Below are 26,219 nucleotides of genomic sequence, written 5' to 3'. Positions count from 1 at the left end.
ATTTTGTTGAACTTCAGTGTTTCTGTTGTTATGTTGTTTTCCTCTTATAGTTGGTGTGTTTTTCTCGGTTTTAGTTTGTAACCCGGATTTGTTTCACTTAATCGATTTTTGACTTTCGAACAACAGTATACTACTATAATTGCTTTTATTTGATTGAAATTTGAATATTTTTTTCTTATACTCGGACAGTAAACAGTATAGGTAAACATACAGTATGTGAGTGAGAGATTGTAAAAGTTACTCCACGTTTACATCTTATCACTATTGAGCTGATGACTAAATGTGAAGTAATCCTGGTATATCTAGAAATATTTGTGTAAAGTATGGTCGACATATCTGATGTAAGAACTGACGAAAGAACGGATTTAAAAGATGTAGTAATTACTAAAAACAAATAAAAGTATGCATTTCATCTTATTTTTTTTTATTATGACTTCATATTCGAAAAATAATCTATCTGAGCATGATGATATATAAGATAAGAGGCAGTTGTATAAAATCTAAATTTTGTGGGTGTTCTTCTTTGTTTCTACAAATAAGCTGACATTGGTCGGTCATAGTACATAGTTCTATAAGACCTTTGTCGTTGTTTCATTTCAGCCTTCAGAGCTTCGTATTCTTGAGCTGTATATTGATGAGCTGACTTTGGCTACAATGACAAAAAAATTGACATAAGAAAAAGTCTATATATGCATACTAAATTTAGTTTTGTCTAACGTGCAGAAGTGAGTAATATACAATGTGGGTAGGATAAGAGATCTTGACACTTTTCGTATAAATCGTGCTCATAATATTGATTTAAAAATGAATACTAGACTAGACATATAGTTGACACTTGTTGTTTTCAGGACAACATATTAGAATAATAAAATTGAGAATGGAAATGGGGAATGTGTCAAAGAGACAACAACCCGCCCAAATAAAAAACAACAGCAGAGGGTCACCAACAGGTCTTCAATGTAGCGAGAAATTCCCGCACCCGGAGGCGTCCTTCAGCTGGCCCCTAAACAAATATATACTAGTCCAGTGATAATGAACGCCATACTAATTTCCAAATTGTACACAAGAAACTAAAATTAAAATAATACAAGACTAACAAAGGCCAGAGGCTCCTGACTTGGGACAGGCGCAAAAATGCGGCGGGGTTAAACATGTTTGTGAGATCTCAACCCCCCCCTATACCTCTAACCAATGTAGTAAAGTAAACGCATAACAATACGCACATTAAAATTCAGTTCAAGAGAAATCCGAGTCTGATGTCAGAAGATGTAACCAAAGAAAATAAACAAAATGACAATAATACATAAATAACAACAGACTACTAGCAGTATTTCTAAAAATCCTCTATTTACAAATTCGAGTTATGTTTCAATGTGTTCAAAACAGTACCGAATGAAACCTAACGGTGTCTTCGTAAGACTACCGAACCGTCTTTCCTTTGCAAATACTACTAAATTTTATAAGAAATCATTACCCTTTTTCGCCGTACAAAAAAAAATTGGTATCAGGATAGGGCGCTGATTATAAGAAAGTATTACCCTTTTCGCCGGACACAAAGTGTTGGTGTTAGAGAGGACCTATAAGAATGTTCTGTCCTTTTTTGCCGTTGTCAGGGGAGGACGCTAGTTATAAAAAAAATTAACCCTTTTTGTCAGAACAAAACGTGTTGAACAGAGGAGATCTATAGGAATAAATTACCCTTTTCGTCCGGACACAAAGAGTTGGTGTCAGAGGAGACCTATAAGAGGACGCTGGTCTTTTTTCTTTGGGTTTTTGGTCCATCATCGTCTCTGCACAACAAACTGTAAAATGGCAATATACTTATAGATAAATATATTCTTTATCAAATTGATTTCCAAGGGACAAATCTATTTGGCTGATTTCAAAGCCAAAGAACAACTTAAAACTATCATTCTCTAGAGATAAATTCGCCGTTTTCATCGTCAAGGAACAACTAAATACTATATATTTCTCTATTGCAAATCAGATTAGATAATACATTATATTTATCATTGAAAATTAAAACAAAAGATACATCTCACTTAAATCAAACTTTTTTTTTCTTTTTTATATATCTCTGCAATTTTTCTTTCTTCGAAAAAAAAAATCAACTGATTATTTGTATAATTAAAATCTATTAAGTCTACAAATTTTCTTCTTGCAAAGTCATCTTATTCTATGAAATTTTTATCAATTAGTTGTGTATGCTTTATTGTCTCCAGCACTGTACATGTATATGGAGAGACTCATTCAAACATTTCGTCCAAGATGAATTTAGACTACATATTAAATCTACACTAAATATCAAGTATATGTTTGTATAAAGTAGCATTTTAAAATATAAATAGATATATATATATATAGAGAGAGAGCTATATGAATATCCAGCTTAAAGATATAGAATCAGCAAAGCAAAATGAACCAATCCTGAGATATATAGTTTATATACACCAGACAAAGCAAAAAGACCCAGTTCAGAGATTTATGGTTGATATACACTAGACAAACCATTGCAGTACTGTACATTATTGGTTTTGTAATGTAATTGCAACACGTTTGTTGAAATAACGTGAAAAATTTCAAAATCCCCTCTACCCCCGGATGACCACAGAATTTTTAAAAATTATTAGTTGATTATATGATTGTCACCACTTTATTTTAACAAGTAAATAAGCAAACAGATAAACAAATAATGAATAAAAAGTTATTTGAAAGAATATTCAAGGTATCTTTTGAGCAAGCCTGTTTTATATTAAAACATATTCACAAATTACTCCAATCTATAAAACAGCATTAGTTTTGCCAGTGAGATCAATATTTTCAAGAGTATCTATCAAAGTATATAGTGAATACCGAAGAAAAATTATTCTGAAAAGAAAATAGAAATCAAAGAGAGGCAAAACACAATTTGTTAGTTGAGATTTCAGATGTGATAATTTTAGCTTGCAAGTGTCAAAACCATGAAATAATAGCAGTAACTTGTGTTGTCATGTTCATTTTTACTAGCTGAAACAGTTCAATTGAATGCAGTATATCTTCTGGAATTTTTATACCATGTTTTGGTTTGTTCTATAATATTTGACATTCGGTTGTTTATGATTCAACCAAAATCGCAAGTCAAAAATTGGAAAGTAAAGACCGGAGGACGAACATGTAGTAATAATTAAAAATCAACAAAGGAAAAAAAAACGCTTACTCCCCCTAACCTAGGACAGCAGTATTAACCACACTATCCTATAGGAATATGGGTAAACCTTGTATTTCCAACTATAAACATTGAAATTGCACAGATAAAAAAGGTTGCTTCGGGTAAAATAGACATAGATTTAAAACCCATTTCAAAGCAAAGCAATTTCTGTAATTTATGTTTTAAATAGTTTTTCATAAACAAAAACAAAATACAGAACCAGACTTTTAATTGACGACTTAATTCAAATGGACTTGCAAGTTGTTAATGCTTGAACATGCCATGCATGTTGTTCTTAAAAATGCAAGAGTCGATGCTTTCAAAGAAAAAAATATACTAAAACAGCATAAGTTTCAAAAGTATCTGTTACAAGAATGAGAAGCATTTAGTCAAAACAAGTTGGAAAAAAACTACAATACAATGTTTAATAAAGCAAAGTAATTATGTAAATAAGTTTTTCGGTCGAGATAAATTTTAATTCGGTCGGGATAAAAATAATTCGTACAACTAGTACTGCAATGATCTGTCAGCACGCCATGTGCAAATTATAGCACTATGATTGACACCTCGCACCTCGTCTAAAAACTGGCGGTGCACTATGACATTTTACCCTAGCTGGAGCGCTGACAAAAAACAAAATCACAACACAATCAGTATTAACATTTCCACAACACAGTTGTCATCATGTATTGTTTTAAACTGTTTACTTTTACCTGAAATGAACTTTCCATAATGATCTTTGAAAGAACTGTACATTTTATATACTCTCTATAAACGGAGAAAATTATTTCAGTAAGCTTATTATCATGCATATAATATACATATTGTAATGAGTTTCACATGCAAAAACGTGCAATTATGTTAACTTCATACTGATCAGAAATAAAGCCTTTAAATTTTAATGCTGCTTGACAGATTTCGTACATATATTTGACGTGCCTATTGATTCAACTATAGTGAACATTATACCTGTGCATTCTAGATATATGCTGATCATCATCTAAAGTATGTTTCAAAGAATCTAAGTATGCTGTGGTGGTTTTTGCTTTTGTTCTGATAAATATTTTCTTTCCTGGCAAGGGAGGTTTTCCTGGGTCCTAAAAAGAATGTTATTGAAATGTTAGCAATGTTCTATTGTATCAAATCATATGTAAATTCAGTTTATTGGGATTCATTTCTATGATCCTATTTCAAGCTGAATCTTTTAACGGAGAAAATATCTATATTTTTCAAATAGGTTCGTGTCCTTTGCAGCCTGTAATTATTGCTTGTGTCCTGATATTTATTATTCACAGATCAATGTGTACAATTTCATTCAATAGACAATTCAACTGCTTCATTGCTAGGACCTTAAAGGACAACAAACAGACATTATCATGTCCTTCCGCCTTGTAAATAGATCAAGGTACCGTGTAACATAAACCTTTTTATGCAAAGGTTCCCATGTCATTGACATTAGACACTTTACATACCTAAAGTATCGGTTCATGTCGATTTTCAGTGGCGGATCGAGAACTATTCATAAGGGGGGCCCGCTGACTGACCTAATGGGGGGCCCGCTCCAGTCATGCTTCAGTGATTCCCTATATAATCAACCAAATTTTTCCCACTTCATACTTCTATATCATATTAGTATGTTGTTTATTTATGTGTTATTTTGGTTTCTTGTGGAGAGTTGTATCATTGGCAATCATACCACATCTTCTTTTTTTATAGTACAACGTTGAAAAAATATGAAATTTAACTTCGTTTAATCTACATCTGATTGACATTTATACGTAATAACAAGATTATTTGATACTAGACGAATCATTAATGTATTGTATAATATTAAAATATCGAAAGGAATAACTATCATTGATCATCATTATCATGACAATTTAGAAACTAATAAAGCACACACTTGTTACTGTGATAGCTGTAGATGTATAGTCGATTCTCATAAAACCATGAACGAACAAAGGTTACAGTGAATTATATTGATATCACATCTATAAATGATGTTTACGTTATTTCAAAACTGATAACATACCTCTGTTTGATATCTACGTAATTTCACTATGGATACATCTCTTTTCTTCTCGTTGTCTCCAAAATGTTTATACCAATTCTGTAACCTGTTTTCTAGTTTACAAAGATTAGCGTCACTAGATTCCCAGTCTTCAAAGTCGGTTTCTGGTGTCTCTTTTAATACAGAATGTGCATTTCTACTTTTATCACAAATTAATTGTGATCGGTTTACACTACCGTCCACTGAATCATTTTCAACATCATCCTCACTAGAAAAATCGTAAGCGCCACTCTCTACGTCGTATTTGTTTTTGAAAGCTTGAGTAACAAAGCTTGTTGGGGAAGCACCTTGTACTTGAACAGGTTTAGTTTGAGCCGGAGACTTGCGTTCGCTAAGTAAGCGTCTTTTCTCAACACGCGCTTTATAACTTAACTTCTCCATTTCTCTTTGCTTAGCTTTCATTCGAATTGAGTAGAACACACTTCCAGGTCCAAACATATCGATTAATGGTCCCTTTTTAAGACTAGACACCATCCAATCATCCGTAATGTCTCTTTCCTTATCCTGACGCATTAATTCTTCTTTCTTTAATTTCTTTTTTCGGTCATTTTCTCCAATCTTGTAAAGAAAATAACGAAAAAGAGGTAGATCTTTCTTGTCTTGCATCCAAGACAGTCTTAAAGAGTATTTCTCTAGCACTGAATTCCTTATCAACTCAACAACTTGTGGATTACGTTTTTCTATTAACCTTTCGTAATTTTTCTGGTCCAACACATATATTTCAGTTTCTTGTATACATGTAACTGAGTAGGAATATGTCATTAAATCCATAGCTACTTCCATGTCACCTGTAAAAGTCATTCTTTATTTTTTTTAGTAAAGTACTACTACATGTATAGCTAATAATTTTAAGTACTAGTAATATAAAGACCACTGCGGGCATGTCATTATAAAAACAACAGCATTATGACAGAGAATAAAGTTAAGCTTTTTAAAATTTTATACTTTTACATCTTCACGATTTTTTTCAAAACCTTGGGCCTCTTTGATTAAAAAGACCTTAGTGAAACGTGATCTTTCTGCACCAAGAACATGCAGTATACATATATTAGTTAAGAATGAAATAGTTATATATATTTAAGCTTTACTTCCCCTAGAAAACTGTTAAGATCGACACAGTTATATGTTTCTAACTTTAATAACAATTATGACTGAATATAACCTGAAATACATGTACTTCAAATTCGATAGATATTTCATAGAAATAACTGCTTTTAAAAAGAGTTTCTATGACACAAACAGCCATTTCAGCTTTATGTCATATCTATTTCACTTTTAACATGTCCTATTTTTGTTGCTGTGATTATTTTTCGTTCTGACACATATCAGTGGTATTAAAGTATACAGTTTTCAAAAGAAAAAAAAATAACAACGAAATGACGGGAGCCCACGATTCTCTCCACCCGGGATAAAAAAAATCACTTTCTTTTGAATTTTCCTGATTCGTGAAAGATGTGACTATCAATATAGATAGAAATTTGTCTCTTATTACCAACTATTTCTTCAGAACCAATAAGGCAAAGTTCTATTTGTCGATGACTCATGAATTTTGGTGATCGTTTGCCGTTCTTTCCAGTATCTTGTGTAATATATTTCTGACGACTTGGTACTAGTGTTTTGTATTCATCCATTTTCTGTGAATGCATGCTCAATTCCCTATGAAAGATTTAAAAAGCAGCTATTAGAAATATGACACATTTCCAGCAAATGTTCTTTAAACAGTTTTGAACGAATATTGCATTTGTTTTATGATAAGAAGATTGTATTACTCATTCATCTATTCTCAACCAATCAATCCATCAATCAATCAATAGATTTATTTTTTTCACTATATTCTTATGTGTTAATATTTGACCATTTGTACTGGTGATGACATAATGTTTGTATTGTTATCTCATTCGTTGAATCTTATAATATAGCGCGTTTTTTTTTATCACAATAAAATTTATCTATTTTGAAATGAATTATACCAAATAAATAACATGAAACATACTCCTCTCATCTTCATGGATACAATTTACTGGATCATTTTAATGATATTCATTATTATATTTGTCAAGGCCCTATATCAGGTTATTTCATGGACATTTATAACTGACATACATTTGTGATCTTGCATCATTTTCAAGGTTATAGCTTATACCTTCTTAGTGATTCTCGTGCCTCTACTCTCTCGAGGTCTTCGACGTCTGGTAAGGGATAATAATCAGGATACTGCATAGAGTGTAAATAGGGATCAGATGTCAGTTTGGTCTGACCACTGTAAAATACATAGGAAGATATAGATATTACCATTACGACATTCACAAAGTTTGGTCTGACCACTGTAAAATAGATAGGCAGATATAGATATTACCATTACGACAAACACAAATGCTTCAAAAGGATTTAGTGTAGTAATATTTGGCTTATGGTGAAAACTTCAGATACTGGAATGTTCAACTTTTAATCGTCATAATATTAATCCACACGTTTTAGGAAGGATGTGTTATATTGAACGCTTTTGAATTTTATACTGAGAACTTCTTGTCTCTCGCATGCCTATCTGTTTCGTGATTGTGTTAACGAATCTTGGAAGTACTACATATATTTCAAAAACATTGAGTAATTGGAATAAAATAATTAGCACTTTAGTGATAGATCTACAAATACGTTGACAATAACTCCTCATATTAACCAATTACCTTAAAATGAACCGTAAACCGTCAAACATAGCTCCCTGTTTTACAATGACGCTTTCGAAATTTAATTTTTCCTTTCTTAAACTCATAGCCATTTGCTTTTTATACTTCGGATGCCATCTATCGAACAGAGGATTTGTTTCAACAAAACGTTTTCTGTCTGCAAACTCTTTTGCATGAAACAATTTGATACATCTATTATATAAATTCCTGTCTATCACAATTAAATCTACAGCTTCGTCTGCAATAATTGTCGCATTTCGGACACAATCAGTATTAATAAGAGCCAGCTCTCCAAAACTTTTGCCAGATTCTGAAATGTAAAACAAAATTCGAGCTATTTTTTTTTTATTTTTTGTAACACATACAATATACTTTTGATAAATAAAGAGATGGCAAATTTAGAATCGACTAAAGGTCGACAGAAATAAAATATACATGTTGTCTGCCCTATGGTCGGGCTGTTGTCTCTTTGACACATTCCCCATTTCCATTCTCAATTTTATAGGAATGGTATCCTAAAACACGGAACAGAAAGGATCGAGCCGAAAAGAAATGGTTCCATTCTTTATTCAAGAATAAAAAAACCAAGAAGATAATTACGCAGGTGAAAGTTCACAAATGGCAAACACCCTCCCATTTGATGAAAAATATCATTAGTTAGCTTAAATTCGTCAACCCAAATTGTGCTTTGATCCGCTCAGCAGTACTTTTTCGATTCTTGCATGACATTAACGCCCCTTTTCCCTTGACCCTGGACCCGCCTCTGATTTCAGTGGTATAGTTAAACTCTCTGCAATGTTTGTGGTATAGTGACCATGTATATTATATATAGAAAACAGAAACTTGTGCCATACCTATCTTTCCCCGTGGTATAGTGACCATGTATATTATATAAGAAAACAGAAGTGCCATACCTATCTTTCCGACGGATATTCCAAACTTTGATCTGTCCAATTCTTTAGGTTTTTCCTCATCTTGTTTTTCTCTACTATCTCGTCTTTCCTTCAATGGATCTGGTTTATCTGTATTTTCTTGTCTATCGTCCTCCAGATCCAAAGTCGTATTGATATGAATAGCAACAGATCCATTCAGAATAATGAAGAAACTGGAAACAGTCAAAACGTATAGATTTAGGAATTATATTCATTTGAAAGGGTTAGATTTTTTCACAGATAAGTGTTGTAATTTGTTTTCAAACGACCAGTCTTTGAATGCATTGTTTTACGATGAAGAAATTCTTTAAATGACCAAAAAGAGATTGCACTTATTTGTGTTTATAATGAACTGTTTTACCCTATCTTGTTTATAATGAACTGTTTTACCCTATCTTGAAGATACTTACTAGAACTGTTTTACCCTGTCTTGAAGCTACTTACAAGAACATTTGACTTATACACTTACAATGAAGATGATCAAGACGATTCATTAATTATGAAAAAGAAGATGTGGTATGATTGCCAATGAAACAACTCCACAAGAGACCAAAATGACACAGAAATTAACAACTACAGGTCATTGTACGACCTTCAACAATGAGCAAAGCCCATACCGCATAGTCAGCTATAAAAAGGCCCGAAATAGCAATGTAAAATAATTCAAACGAGAAAACTAACGACCTAATTCATACATTTTTACATAAAACCTTAAAACAACTGTAGAGTGCAGCCCTATTGGTTTTTCTTATCATTTATCTTCCTACTCATATTCATTCTTCTGAAAAAAAAACCTACTTATTGAGGCTCTTCTCACTCAGTCATTTTGATTTGGAAACATTTAAATAAACTTAATTTTCAATCACTTGATATATAACCTTATTCTGTCCAGTGTGTCTGACTTACTAATATAACTTTCAAGTATTTCTCGGTTCTTTAACATTAATACATAATTATATTTTCATAACAATTTCCAATGAAATAAATCCATTTTTTAAACAAATATTTACATAACGCATTTAATGGTATCGCTAATTACATTTACTTGAATTAACACTTTTATATCTTGCAGTTTGACATTTGAGGCGTCGCCAGCCGGATTACTAACTGTAGGTAAGATAAATACCAGTTAGGAGTAAGCTTCACGTACTATACTTTAATATCTATTATAAAATCTTGTTTAATAGATCTAATCACTACTATTGACTTGTATTTCTTTTATGCACAGCATTAAAAGCAGTGTAAAAAGTCATTAAAATCTGTCTCAAGTGAGTTACTTACATTTTAACACTGTTTGCGAATGAAAAATCCATTTCCCTTATGACGGTGTTGGAATATTGCAATATATATTCATGTCACCGACGAAGAAGTATATTTACTAACTTAAACGTCATTTTGATCTCTGGTATGTATTTTTCGCATTAATAAAATTGAGAATGGAAATGGGGAATGTGTCAAAGCGACAACAGCCCGACCATAGAGCAGACAACAGCCGAATGCCACCAATGGGTCTTCAATGTAGCGAGAAACTCCCGCATCCGGAGGCATCCATCCACTGGCTATTATAGTCTGACGTGATGAAGGTAATAGATAAAAGAATACTACAATAAAGTATACATGTACTTTTTGACTATTAGAGTTGATTCCAGATGATTCATTCAGTGAATGTCAAAAAAAATGTAACAAAAACAATGTAGAAATTCGTTAATAATGTTCTGCTCAATCAATCAATCAATCAACCAACAATTCAATCAATCAAGCAATCAATCAATCAATCAATTAATCAATATATACTATGTTACTCACCAGTCTCCCTTTTCTCCTTGTTTGATGACAACAAAGTCCCGTTCTACAGTCATAAACTCACAATTTTTTATCAAGTCATGAATTATTTCTGAAATAGAAGCATAACAATTCTAATTATTACAATACAAAACCATGTATAACAACTTTTTTTTTGAAACACGGTTTTGTAACAGTGGTATTTTTGTTTCTGAAGTTAACAGTATTCATGATTATATTTATATCTGCAAAAATATCGATATGGTTTTGCTTCTTCTTGTTCAAGGTTTGTGGTTGCTGTATTTTGAAACAATCTACAACTCAATAACAAGTTAAACCTGTGATGGACAATTTAATCTTCAATTAATGTTAAAATCAATGCAGACGGGATTTTATTTATCGAAGATACCTATTAAAGACAACCAGCATATTTCCAATGAGGTCTTTTACTTTGCATAAGTATCGGTTTGATGTGATTTTTTAAAGGTCAAATATAAGTTGGAACGAGGTGTTATGAATATAACAAATACTAGACGTAATTATTCAAACATAAAAAAAAAAAACACCAATAATGACACATAACACAACCCGTCTTTGCTTTGTGGGTGGTTGATAGGGCGATTTTCCCCCACTGTGATTATAAACAAAGAAAGCAAAAAACCTGGTGACCGTATATATAATATATATGTTCCTGCAAAATCTAAAGATAAAAAGAAACCACCACAAACGATCATGTCAAAGTCTTTAATACATTTATAACTGAGCTTTTATAGTAAAAAACAAGCAGTGAAATATTAGTCAATAATCTAAATTCATACATATATATATATGTGAGTGTTAGGAGATGGGTGGCCTATGTGTAAACTATTTGCACGGCCAAATTTAGTAGCAGTGACAATTGCCTATCAATATATTTACTTGTAAACATTACATAACGAACAATTTCCAGTCCATATACCCCAGTCAAGTCGTGTAAAAATAAACACAACTTGATGCTCTAACATATATAATGACAATATCGGATTAAAACACACAGACTAGCTGTGCAGGATTGTATGGTGCTTTGAAATACAACATAAAGATGACAGTGCTTTCGCATTAACTTATTCTTTTGTGAACATCAAAGTAAGCTGAAATAATCTTTGATCTATTTGTTGCAAAAAGAATTCATTAACGGGACGATGGCATGATAATGGAATGAAGCTCGTTTAACTTGTTAAGTACGTTGTTATACAGGAACAACAAACAATTAAAGTTTTGTATTACAAAATACCACAGACAATAGTTTTCCTACTAATCTACAGTGACATATAGAAATGATGTTGTTTTTATATCCATTTTCGATACCCCTAAGCTTGGTTGCAAGGCAACAACGATAGATGCCATTTTACTTCCTAGAATCAGAGAAATTCGTGATGTTTTTGAAAAGCGTAATCAATTTATTATGATTAATTGAACAATATTGAAACTTGACAAATGTTCAATAAACATAATAGTTAGAAAGTCAATAGCAGTGTAGATAACAACGGGAGATTGACACACAATGGTTGGGGACGAATTGTCATCATTCAGCTCACCAGGATATGAATGACAACATGACAACATAACGTGCGAAACATTAGAAAATTGGATAATTGGTAGCTGATGCAATACGATTGCATGGAAAAGTCATATTGATATACTGAATAAAAAAGTTTTAGCAACATATAGAAAAAAGTTAAAACCTTCTAAATATCCGAAATAATTTTAAAATCGTGTTTTTATCGACTCGAGTAAAAGTTGAACCTTATGTTTATGTTTAAAATTGTGCCAAAGAAACAACAACCCGACAATAGAACAGACAACAGCAGAAGGCCACCAATGGGTCTTCAATGCATCGAGAAACTCCAGAACCCGGATGCGTCCTTCCGCTGGCCCCATAATAGATATTTCTTTGTTACATTAATCTATTTATTGTTATTTTGAAGTTTTGTTTAGTTTTGAAATATGGCATTAAAACCATACTTTGCTAAACTTTGCATTCTCAGTATAGCAACGGTAAACGGATGTCTGTGGACTCACCAAACTCAATCATAAGGCAAATTTAAACTAAACATATATATACCAATAATTTGTCAAAGGGGATGCCAAACCGTATTAGTACAAACAAGAATGTGTCCAAAGTACACGGTTGCCCCACTCGCATTATCATTTTCCATGTTCAAAGGACCGTGAAATTGGGTAAAAAAACTAATTTGGCATAACAATTAGAAAGATCACACCATAGGGAACATGCATACTAAGTTTTAAGTGGATTGGACTTCAACTTAATCAAAAACTACCTTGACCAAAAACTTTAACCTGTAACTCACACTTTCAATTTCTATGTTCAGTGGACCGTGAAATTGGGATCAAAAGTCTAATTAGGCTTTTAATTAGAAAGATCATATCATAAGAAACATGTATACTAAGTTACAAGTTGATTGGACTCCAGCTTCATCAAAAACTACCTTGACCAAAAACTTTAACCTGAAACTCACACTTTAATTTTTTATGTTCAGTGGACCGTGAAATTGGGGTCATAAGTCTTATTTGGCTTTAAAATTAGAAAGATCATATCATAAGGAACATGTGTACTAAGTAACAAGTTGATTGAATTTCAACTTCATCAAAAACTACCTTGACCAAAAACTTTAACCCGAAGCGAGACGAACGAACGGAACGACGAACGGACGCACAGACCAGAAAACATAATGCCCATAAATGGAGCATAAAAAAAGAAGAAAACTTGTAAAAAAAAAAGAAATCTTCTAAGAACCTACCATCATTCAACTGGTTAAATAAATCTGATTTCTTTTGAAACCATGATTTTATTTGAATAATCTCTGCATCGGACCTTTCACATGGTTCCTTAGTTATAACACCAACAACTTTATCATAATGGTGAGCGGCAGCGAGATCTGTCGGTCGCATTATATCACAATTACTAAGTCCTTTCACAGGAACATTTTCACCAGATTCCTCCTGAAATAAAGAATGAAACAATTACTAGAACATCGGTGTTCAACAACAAATAAAACATGTGTATCAAGAATGTGTCCCAAGTACACGTATGCCCCATCCGCACTATCATTTTCTATGTTCAGTGGACCGTGAAATTGGATAAAATCTCTAATTTGGTATTAAAATTAGAAAGATCATATCATAGGAAACATGTTTACTAAGTTTCAAGTTGATCGGACTTCAACTTCATCAAAAACTACCTCGACCAAAAAAACTTTAACCAAAACCTTAACCTGAAATGGGACAGACGGACGAACGGACGAACGGAACGACAAACGAACGAACAAACAGACAGATGAACAGACCAGAAAACATAATGCCCATAAATGGGGCATAATAAAGCATTAATGTTAAGTCCCGCTGTATAGCGCATCTTATATGCAATATAATCTGAGACAGATTGAACCTGCTTCAAAAGACCATCTGTCTTTATAGGACTACTTGTCACTTCTCCTGTACGTTGTCTAATATAAATAAAATTGAGAATAACAATCGTGAATGTGTCAAAGCGACAACAACCCGACAACAACCCGACCATAGAGCAGACAACAACCGAATGCCAATGGGTCTTCAATGTAGCGAGAAACGCCCGCACCCGATGGCGTCCTTCAGCTGGCCCTAAACAAATATGTATATTAGTTCAGTGATATACCATGTATAACCAAGCAATATAAACAAGATGATGAGGTATGAGTGCCAATGAGACAACTCTCCATCCGAGTCACACTGTATAAAAAGTTAACAATTATAGGTCAATGTACGGTCTTTTAATATATTTCACTTTTCTGTCTGTTTACAAATAGTGAGAATGACTGCTTAATGTCAAAAGGAAAATAGTGCAAATGAAAAGCTCAATTTACATTAATTACATTATAAGAAAGCATTGTTATAAATAAAATGCTTCTGAAATAGTACTAGTTGACTATGAATGTACCACTTTGTCTTTGTGACGTCATTTTACATCTGTATTAAGTAAGTTTAATTTTCATTTAGAAAGAAAATGTAGTAATAATGAAAAATCATACCTTCATTTTAGAATATTCAATTATTCTGATAGTCCGACAAATAAAATTGAAATAAGAATTTAATTGTCCAGTCAGTCAAGAGACGTGAAAAACAACGACAATAATTAAACCAGTGTTACTTCTCTAATTCAAATGTAAGTGGAATAAACAAGATATTTTAATCAAATTCATTAAATAATCTTTCCAGATAGAAAAATTATAACGGATCAATAGTTCGGAATAATTGGTAAATTGAATAAAAACTTAAGGAAATTATTTCCGCCGCATTGAACCAATTAAATCATTACTACGTTAACGATAGTGTATTGGCATAATCCTGACCAATATCAAATTTACCAGTCATGTACTTAATCTCACTTTGTCCTGTAATATACCTTAATAAAATTGTAACACCTTTGAGTAAAAGTAACCAATTTTCTATTTTATCGTGTGAAAGCAAAATGAGGGATACCTACTTTAATTAAATCGGGAGTATTAAAGTCATAAAGTTGCAAGAAATTCTAGCACTAACGTTGTAGTACTTAAACCCGACATTTTATCAAGATCGTCTCATAATCCATAATCTCAGGCTTGAAGTTGTTCGACTTTTCGTTTGAGATAGGCATTAAACATTTGACAGACAATGCGATTTTTATACTTTTACGTTAAAGCTATAAATTATGTTTTTCACTGAACTATTCCTGAAAGTCTGGCGACTCATGTACAACGCATCTAGCTATACGAATTTGGAGTAACAGATACCAAAGATGCAGTTTGATCGCTTGCCTAAAAAGCGTTATACTTTCTATGATTGAGATATTCAAGAACTAGATTTTCGGTATTTAATTGAAAGTGTTGCTTTTCAAATCGCAGATTTTAAACTGAGGGTACTTGAATTTAAAGTTAAAGCCATATTTCAAAAAGCTGTCATCATGGTTTAGTTGACCTAAGTTGACCTTCATAAAAAAATTAGTGGCATAAATGAACACCCTTGTCAGATTCGTTTCATGCATATGGCATAGCCACAAATCTGTCCATTTTCCCCACGTTATTGGCATTTCCAAATATTTCGTATCGCTTGATTTTTACTTGGGTGACAATACGACGAGTTAGACTTGCTAACCCTTTGAGTCGACGACATGTGCTATTAAACCATGGGATTTAAAACCGGTTTATGTTGCTTCTGTTTAGGGTTTCGTGTATGGTCAGTTTGTATTTTTCTCTTGACTGTGATGTTGTTCGTATTTCCACTTTTGATTTGCTGTGTTTCTGTTGCTCAATCTTTTGGTTTCTATATAGAGATTTGTAAAATAAATGTCGAATCCCATTTCAAAGATTTAATATAATTTAGATATCTATAATTGAATGAACTTATATTAAGTCTTTTTCGTAGAATTATTTGAATGCGCAAGATAAGCAAACTCTGCATGACGTTCAAATCATGACAATTTAGAAACTAATAAAGCACACACTGTTACTGTGATTGCTATAGATATAAAGTCGATTCTCATAAAACCACGAAAGAACAATGGTTACAGGGAATTATTCTAACGAGGTTTACTACATGTTTCTGGAATAACTGCAATAGCTTTTGCATTATTCATGTATACAAACATTCAAGAGACGTTGTGATAGATGTTAATCAACTAAAATGAATGATGGTATAATAGAATATTGTTTACAAAACCATGACAAATGAATTGATTGTTTACAAAACCATGACAAATGGATTGATTGGTTGGTGTTTTAACTTTCAGCAATACAATGGCTATTTTGTTGCGACCAGAGGGAGCCACCCACCTTCGTCAATAAAATTCATAATCCTAGTCAATTTAGATTGGAGTCACATGGCAAATGGCGGAAAAACTTCAAAATAAAATAATTTCCGTCATTTAAGTTAATTCTCCTCAAAACATATCACATAATTAGTAATACGGTCATAATGATAGATTTGAAGATGTTAGACGTATATTTAGACTGCTATAGTTTATATACAAAAAAAGGGCAACCTCATTATGTAATGTTATATCTATGGTACTCCTTATAACAATAGTACATTAATAAGTTCATTAGCTCTGGAAAGTTGTTGGAATATTGAAAGGGATCAAATACTAGTAGTTTGGAAACTCTGGGAGGGTCCCACGTTCATTTATATTCAAATAGTATGGAATTCTCTTGAAACGTAATTCAATTAAAAGTAATCCAAATGAGCCGATGAAGTGCAACAGTTACAAAATAAATATCTACAATAAAATTGTGAGATTTTAATGGGTATATTTTTGGCTCCGAGAAGTTATTGCTGAATACCATAGATAGAAAGAAAAAATGATTTCCCCATAAACAGGTACTATAACCTGAATTGGTTTCCAGTTAATTTGTAGAGTTTTACTATGTTTTTGTCGTCTATGATATTAGAATGTTGCGAAGGTTATGTGGAGTATTATGTATATCTTTTTAATTAGTTTAGAAATATGTCCGTTTTAAGCTTTAAAGAGCAAACATTACAAAACTTCACGGACGCCGGCACAAGTTGATTGACCGTTATGGAATATTTGTTACAGATGACCACGGATATTTTCCAATATCGTAACCACAATACCGTCCTCTTTTCTTCGAGTTTGACCTACTGAATTAGAACTGTACTTTCCATGAGCAGCATAACGGGTGTCACACCTGGAACAGGATATGTTTAACATTCAGGAGCAACTTAAATCACACCTTACAAGGCCGTAGCTAGGCATATTATTTTAGTGAGGCAAAATAATTGAATTTTTTTTTGGAGGGTATGAAATGAATGGTGCAAAATCCTGCATTCTAGGCATTTCCAGAGAGGTTGATAATGTTTTGAATTTGGACACTTTTTATATTTTGTTTTTAATTCTTAAGACTTTTACTAACACCAAATTTTTAACAACTTTATTTAAATTTAAAGGTAAGATAGGTATCCAAATATCAATTTGAGTCTGTCGCGAGAACATAGAACCAACATCGATTCAGTAGAGTTTGTCAAATATTTTTATGGCCGGTTCAGTCAAATTGTTTCAGAATATTTGGTCTGCTGATATCCTTATCGCGATGAACATGGAGCATGGCAAGACCGCACAATCTCTCGCCACTCATGCATGATTTTTTCAAGTTTTCAGTCGTTTCAGGGCAGTCTGTGTTTCTAGAGGTAGCACATTATCATCAACACAATGATCAATGTCTTCTTCCGATTCCTTCTCCGTCAATGCGGCAATTCGGTAGCAGCATCAGTAGTAACAGTTTTGTTTGCAAAAGGGAATTGAGCTTTCCTGTAAGCACCACCATACAGTCGCAGTTACAAAATATTAAACTCGCTTTTATGCTGACAAAGAGTAAACAAACTAGGGATAAAATGAGATGAGATACATGTATATGATTCGATCTAGAGTTTTTTTACCAGTATGCTATGGGTACAAGGGTTGGACTGTAGTTTTCGACGTTTACATGTAGGTTCGCAATTTCAAATTATTTCTGGAAATAGTCTGTGTTATTTTTGTTCCACAATCTATAAATTCAGGAGTTAGGGGTTGGGGGTGTCCGATTCCTAAACCCCGAATATAAAGACACGAAATTCCGTAGTCCCGACTAAGTAAAGACAACATTCTGTTTTAAATGTCCTACCGTTCCTCAATAATGTCAAATTGGAAAATGGGATGTTCTTTCAATTTTTAAGGTTAAAGAAACATGGATAAAAACTAATCCATGCATGTTTCATATTATTTATATTTCATTTATCTGTAAAGAGAAAGATTACAGTTGGTGAAACGGAGAAATGAATAATGGAGACAGGATTGCCCCCTTACGATGCGCAGTACTTTATTTGTCAAAAGTTGGTGAAACGGAGAAATGAATACGCAGACACGACTGCCCCTTTGCGATGCCCAGTACTTGATTTGTCAGTCTACTTATCGTTTTTGGATTAGTTCTAATAAATTTGTATTCAATACTCTGTTCACACAAAAAAACTTGTTTATTAGAATTATTCCTTCTTTACCTTCAGTATCGCTTTTCCTTTTTCTGCAAGAGCATGTTTTTAACCAGAGATCCATGATGATTATCGTTACAATATATAGGTTAATATATAATCGAGAAACAGCACCGTTGAGATGCTGAGTTATATCAAGGAGGAATAATTTAAAAGGAATGATGACAAGTTATAGAAATTAAGGTTGAGACAGACCACCAAATGACTATTATATTTATATATATGTATAAAAAAAAAACCAGTGTCGACATTTGAGTGAGGCAATTGCCTCACTTGCCTCAATGGTAATTACGGCCTTGCCTTATTTTAGTTTGATTCGTGTAGCTCAGGCTTTTAGTTTTCTATGTAGTGTGTTGTTGTCTGGTTAAAGTTGTTTGTTTATCGTTATTTGCCATGACCGTGTCTTGTCTTGTGCCCTTTGAATGTTACCATTATGATAGTATCTTTTAACAGAAAGTTGCCGACGTTTGATTAATGAGAGTCAAGTTAAAAAGAAACAATGTCCTAAGTTAGAAAGTCCCTCTACATAATGTTACTTACCTAAGTCCCTCTACATAATGTTACTTACATAAGTCCCTCTACATAATGTTACTTACCTAAGTCCCTCTACATAATGTTACTTACCTAAGTCCCTCTACATAATGTTACTTACCTTTAGTCTGAGTAAAGAAACTGGCTTTTATTTAACCCGCCTTTCAGCTTTATAACCAAACCTCATAAAAGTATGCAGTTTATATATGACCATGAATATGCCTGAAATAACTGTCGGATGTTGACTCCTTTCTAAAGGAGAAGGATATAACCAATACTTAACGAACTTGAAAAGTAACAGTTCTAACAGCTTGGTTTCCATTTGAAGACTGTTTTTATCATAGATGTTAACGTTACAAGCGTTTAATTGAATTTTAACGAGCCTTATATCATGTATATGGTGTAACATGGAATTGGCGGATACATTCATCTAGTATGGCAAATGTGATTATCATGTCAGCATATAATAATTGACCATTTTACTTTATTCCTGAGTGTTTTTGTGTAAGATGACAACGGCAAAAAAGATTAACAAAATTACTTGTTACGCAACTATAATTTATTAGCAGCATGCTTATGACACGCTCTTTTGTCGTTATTGGATTCAGAAAGACATGATACTGATATTGTGTCCAACTTGTGTTCTAAATATATCTATATATATATGTTCATGTCTAAATAGATATTTGAAACCTCCGAATTGATTAAAATATTATCTTTACAGGTGCATTTGTACTAATAAATACTATGTAAATATACGGTCTTCGGTTAATTGTTGAATGTCTTAAAGTTTTTATAGCACAGTAAGTTATAAACGAATATGACATGCATTAATTTGATGACTATCAATAGATATTCGATACTATATATAATTCATTAAAACTATATATATATACCGACCTTAACATTGGCTCATATTTGTAATTATTTCACCTCATTATTATTTTACTATTCATTGTTTATTAAATCAATTTTAAAATCTGTGTATGTCCTTATTATGTATGTGATATGCGTATATGATATATGTTGGAAAAAACATATTTTTGTTTGCTTACTTTACATCTTATTATTATGAACAATTAACGCTCGAAAAATTAATTCCAATTTCCTATTAGACTCACGACAAAGGATTTGTTTTTTTGTGAAAATTGAATTGTGTTAAAAAGGTTGTCTGTCTTATGTCTAGTTGCTAATATTCTTGCAATTTCAGGACGTAAGTTGTGACAGTGATATTTATGTACCTATATATTACCTACTGTGATAACTTTATGTAAAAAAAACCTACCATAAGCCCACATTACAATATTTAAAAAGAAGAAGAAATTAATTGTGTGCATAAGGAATCCATGAACATATACTGTATCGTATGGAGGAATGATACATATAGCAAAATATTTATGAAAATTTACAAGTGTATGTCTAAGTGATAAATACCTAACTAATAAAACAAACAAACAAACAGTCAAATAATTTATGAATAAATAAAACAAGTCATATAGAAATAAAAGTCAATTACAATGATTCCCCACACCCAACCAACTTAACGAAACTATTTCTAAAATTTGACCTTGTCAAAGTACCGGTTCTCAAAGATGATCAGGGATAATACATTCAGTAAAATCTTTTCCAACACGTCTTTGAAAGCAACATAACTATTAAAGCAGGTGCCTTAAATGAAATGGAGGCGGAAGATACATAAGGAAGAATCAAAACACAAACCATAGAGTCTTATAGAGACAAACGAACAATGACAAAAAGACTAGCAACAGTCTAATAAAAAAAAACCCAACAACATAAAAAAAGACAAAATATATATGTATAAGTGTATAACCTATGCCAAACTTAAAAGCTTGGAAATATATCAAAGACAATTTTTACTGAGTTCTTAACTTGGATTGTTAGTTGCATAACGTTTAGTGGCAAATATTTCATGCATTTTCAGGACGATCCTGACTTAGAATAGGCATATTTGAAATAGGTGGTACCTTTGACATATGTATAATTCATATTTGACGTACTTATGTTGAACAATTAAGTTTACGACTGTTTATCACACTTCAGTTTTACTTTTATTGAGTTAAGTATTTGAGATTCCAGTGGTAAGTTGTCACAGCTAAACAGAACAACTGGTCTTAGGTTGAACATAAACAGTTTGCAATAGCAAGTTTATCACAGTTAATAACCAACTTTCTTTAGGTAACCCAATGACACTTCGCACAGCTTAGATTGTCCAAAACTAATTGTATATGGTCATTTAACAACCTTAATAAGATTTTTTAAAGTAATAGTATACGAGATTATTTCTAACAATTTAGTCTTAATAAATGCACAGCTTATATGTATTTATATGCAAGATGATTTAATCTAACGCTGAATTATCTTTTATGAATGAGACATTAAAAGCAAATGTTTTATTTTCTTTAAAAAAAATCTATACTTTAGTCCTACATAAAGTGTATCAAAATGTTCTTTTGTATATATTATGCATAGAGATGCGCTTTATTTATATATAAACATGATAAATAAGATATTTTATTTACCACATTTTGTTAAGAAGCTTTAATATTATATAAATCGTGGTTTAAGACTAATCAATAAAGCTTTTCACATATAATAAAGGAAGATACATGATTGATAAGAATGAACAAAAACATGCATTGCTTTCCGTGTCATACGGGCTTAAAGTCATGATAAATGTAACAGGTTTTATATATACAATAAAGATCTACCCTTTCATTAGCTGATAAATTCGACTTATGTTGAATACAGAATTTCTTCACACGAATACACTATGCATAAGATTAGAACTCGTGATGTAATATGTTAAAAATCGATAGCACCATAAGTAAAGCCTCTATCACATTCACATACAGAACAATTGAAAATGATACTCGTGTATTTCATTGTTTGGGTTAATGACTTGAAAACGTTTATCATAAAATTGAGAATGGAAATGGGGAATGTGTCAAAGAGACAACAACCCGACCAAAGAACAGACAACAGCCGAAGGCCACCAATAGGTCTTCAATACAGCGAGAAAATCCCTCACCCGAAGGCGTGCTTCAGCTGGCCCCTAAACAAAAATATGTACTAGTTTAGTGATAATGGACGTCATACTTAACTCCGAAATATATGAAAAAAAATAAAATTAAAAATCATACAAATTGTTGTTGTGCATTAACTTATTGCGTCATTGATGGATACTATATGCCCTTTGGTTTTTTACAACACCAATACCCGAGTCTTCAGAGAAGACTATATCTTTTAGTGTCCTATGTTTGATGTCAAATATGTATGAAGCAAAAGCATTGTTACATTTGATACAGAATGAAAACGTGACATGTTTGATGGTTATTGTTAAAGAGGTTTTTCTATATTGATGTATGATACTAGTACCAGATGTAGTTACTGAATTGGATATTTTTAAATAAGATTTAATTAACAGTCGTAAAACATACATAAAACATATTCAGAGAGAAATACTGTAATAATTTAACAATTAACACAGCATTTTTTCTATCAGGCTATAGTATCAATAGAAATAAAATCCGTCTTCCAACATCATCATGAACATGATCTCTCTTTGAATACAGAATTTCTTCACATTTCTCAGCTTAAGCCTACGTCTAAATTTTACTTATAGAAAGAAAAAATCCTTTTACACTTTAACAAATTATTCGAATCCTGCATTAGTGCAGATGTATTTTAAACGAAAAGATAATGTCTATTCGATAGCAATTGTAAAGGATTGCTTTCAAATTGTGCATGTTTGCATTTTCAGTAAAATAAAATATTGAGTTTGAACTTGAACTTGTACTTTCTTATATTTATTCAGGTACGAAATGAACTGCTAGTGATTCTTGATGCAAATGTTGACTGATTTGCTAGACAAATATTATGTTAGTTGAAAAAAAAAACAACCAGAAGAGATATAAAAATACTTAATTTTTGTCACTTGATTGATACTTAATAAAACTCTTAGAATCGTTAAGGTAAACTATGCATTCTTTTTTAGTACAAGCAAAATGGTGGTTTTCATAAAGCATTACAGAGATGGCCGTTGTATTTTCTTGGGGAGGGGTCGTGTTGATCTTTGGAAATGAATATGTATATATGATATGCAACATGATGACATCTATCTAGGGGGTCGGAGATATGTCACTAGTTACTAAGATTCTAAACAAATAGTTACATCTCTGTAGTGAAGATCCATATTGATGTTACTACGATCATCCACTTATAGGGAGTACATAAAAAGTAGACTTATTTGTCAACATGCAATAACGTGCAAATAAAACTGCCACATCCGAGAGAAATAAAGTGCGCATTTAAACTGTTATTGATTTATATCGCCGTTATAATGTCAACTGAGCAATTAACATGTTTTTATATGAACCCCTTTAATACACAGAAGGTTATGAAACAGTTAATATGTTATCATTTAAAATTTCATTCGTCTCAGGTATTCCACGTAAAAAATAAACAATTATTAACAGTTTCTTCTTTCAACCCTGTAAATATTTTACGCCTACCATACAATTCAAGTCGAATTTAAACTAAAATGAATTTGCTACGTCTGTGAAGGGCCACTTGTTACGAGATATATGAAAAGCGAAAAATATGATTTTATTTTTCTCAATCATAAGTGAAAGTGAAATAGCGAAATAATAATTCAATTTTGTCAAAATAAGATAAGTGAATAATTCGATCTCATTGAATCCGTATTAATGTAACCTTCAATTTAACTTCTTATCTAGAGCTGGATTGTGCATGAATTGTGCGTGTTCAGTTATTAAAAGACAAATAAAGTCAACATTGAAAGTGAAAAAAGGTAAATCATTTGGTTGACTGATTCGATTCACATTCTTATACAGGTTAAAACGATGATAAATATATATTTTTAACCTATGATATGAAATTAAACAGACCTACAAAAATTTAATTGCACGAGTTCGCTATCTATTTATATATGTATTTATGTCTAAATCGCTTATATTAACGTCAGCCGTCTTTGGAGGTCGACACAATAGTTTATTTAATGGCGGCTAGACACATGAAAAGATGAAACATATTCTCGAGCCCATGCCTTGTAAATTCACATTCTTATACATGTTAAAACGATTATAAACATATATTTTAACCTATGATATGAAATTAAACAGACCTAGAAAAATCTAATTGCACGAGTTCGCTATCTATTTATATATGTATTTATGTCGTAATCGCTTATATGAACGTCAGCAGTCTTCGGAGGTCAACACAATAGTTTATTTAATGGCGGCTATACACATGAAAAGATGAAACATATTCTCGAGCCCATGCCTTGTAAATTGGTTATTTCAGACTTTTTTTTATTATTAGGATATACTTTTCAGAACGTTATAAATCAAATATGAGAATTTGAGTTAGATTGGTGAAAATGAATTTGACTGCCCGTGTCCCTTTAAGCAGCCATAACAAACTTTAAGACTAGTATCATAAAGAATAGTACATGTGCATTTTGTTGGGATATCTGTTCTTGTAGCAGCTTGTAGCAACCATTGACATTTTACTTATATTTTTTACATACGTATACGTGTACAAAGTTTATAAAAGGTTTAATTGTAACTATATATAAACCTCACATAAAAGTGGAATGCTATTTATGTTTCAATAATGGCTTATGTTTCAAGTACAATAATTTGAAATGTATTTGTAGTATACGTTGTTTGAAGCACAAGTATGAGCAAACATCATAATTTTTTACTCTTTTATAAATATGTTTAGCGATTGTGTGAACCGCTAGATTTATTTTAGATCTATTTTAGTGGAGAATCGATCTAGAACAAGATATTTCCTTTGAAGTTAAAACATACTTATGTTAAAGGATGTTAAATACTGAATCTACAATAATTGATGAAATCAGTGCAGGTTTAAAGAGTGTAAAGTATTCCATTTCTAAAAAATATATATATCAACAGGATCCAGAGAAAAGAATAAACAAAAACACAAATTGTCACAGCTTTTAAAGAAACATATTATCAAAAGGCTAATTTATTCCTGCAACTGATAATCAACACAGTAAAACATATCCTCATTTCAATCAGGAAATATTTTAATTGTCAAATAGTAAATCAAATAATAAACAAACATATAGGTGTCTAACTTCTTGTCCTTTGTTATTAAAATTCATACCTAGATACTTTTAATATGTTTGATTTCAAAATAAAAAGAATCCATTGATTATACGTAAAGGAACACATTCAGAATAAATTATTGCATTTTTATACAAGGGATAAAATTATTATCACATGCCCATATCATACATGATATAACTTACGGAATCGTTGTCAATATTTGGATCCATTTTTTAAGTCCAATACGATGTTTATAATAACAGTCTTATTTTTGATTTTTTAACTTCACTATATTTTATCAAAATTGTTTTTCTCCAAACAATTAACAACAAACATTGAAATTTAGGAGGCGTTCATCCATCCCATCTTTAAATGACATTTAAATATGTTATGCGATGGTTTCACTGAGATATCGAGTTCAAAATGTGAATGATATGTTTAGTACATCAACATAATTTCAGCTGGCATTGTTCTGTCTATCCTCGTCAATAGATTTGTTTTTGGATGAACGTATGTAATTGGTCATAATTCAAAATCTGTCCTTTATATTCAAGTTCGTTTTAAATTAATATCGGTTCACCTTAAAAGTTCAACAGAAATTCTATTTTAATAGGAGAGCCTTTAAATCTTATTCTCTAATCGTACAAACTCAAGGGTTTAACCATTGAATACATTATTTAAGTAAAATAAATCATTTAATTTACAAACAAAACACTTGACTCTTTAAAAATAATGTTGATAGATATTTTTAAATCAAGTATCCGTGCCCGTTTTATTGCAAGGCTTTTACCAAATACCAGAATTGGGACATTTCTTGGAATATGAAGTTTGCTATGGAGATATTTTGTACATGGTGTAAAC

At 31.8% G+C, this 26,219-nt stretch overlaps 1 protein-coding gene across 2 annotated transcripts; it reads right to left on the bottom strand.

Annotated features, from left to right (window-relative positions):
* Positions 1 to 400: 400 nt before the first annotated feature.
* LOC143082427 (uncharacterized) lies at positions 401 to 25,869 on the bottom strand. Of its 2 annotated transcripts, XM_076258085.1 has the most exons (12): positions 25,562 to 25,869; positions 13,458 to 13,659; positions 10,681 to 10,768; positions 8,857 to 9,047; positions 7,943 to 8,252; positions 7,402 to 7,518; positions 6,751 to 6,914; positions 5,220 to 6,046; positions 4,157 to 4,284; positions 3,761 to 3,810; positions 1,699 to 1,802; positions 401 to 649 (listed from the first exon to the last, which is right to left on the bottom strand). In XM_076258085.1, exons 1-12 carry the CDS (start codon positions 25,586 to 25,588, stop codon positions 530 to 532), a joined length of 2,328 nt encoding a protein of 775 aa, XP_076114200.1. In that variant the 5' UTR covers positions 25,589 to 25,869; the 3' UTR covers positions 401 to 529. The 2 variants fall into 2 exon arrangements, with proteins under 2 accessions (XP_076114200.1, XP_076114201.1); XM_076258086.1 differs by lacking the exon at positions 3,761 to 3,810 and having other exon boundaries at positions 25,562 to 25,865.
* Between the last annotated feature and the right edge of the window lie 350 nt (positions 25,870 to 26,219).

The sequence above is a fragment of the Mytilus galloprovincialis genome, chromosome 7, assembly GCF_965363235.1.
Source record: "Mytilus galloprovincialis chromosome 7, xbMytGall1.hap1.1, whole genome shotgun sequence".
Lineage (NCBI taxonomy): Eukaryota > Metazoa > Mollusca > Bivalvia > Mytilida > Mytilidae > Mytilus > Mytilus galloprovincialis.
Note: the sequence above shows the minus strand (reverse complement) of the source record. Positions and strands in the feature narration are given on the sequence as shown.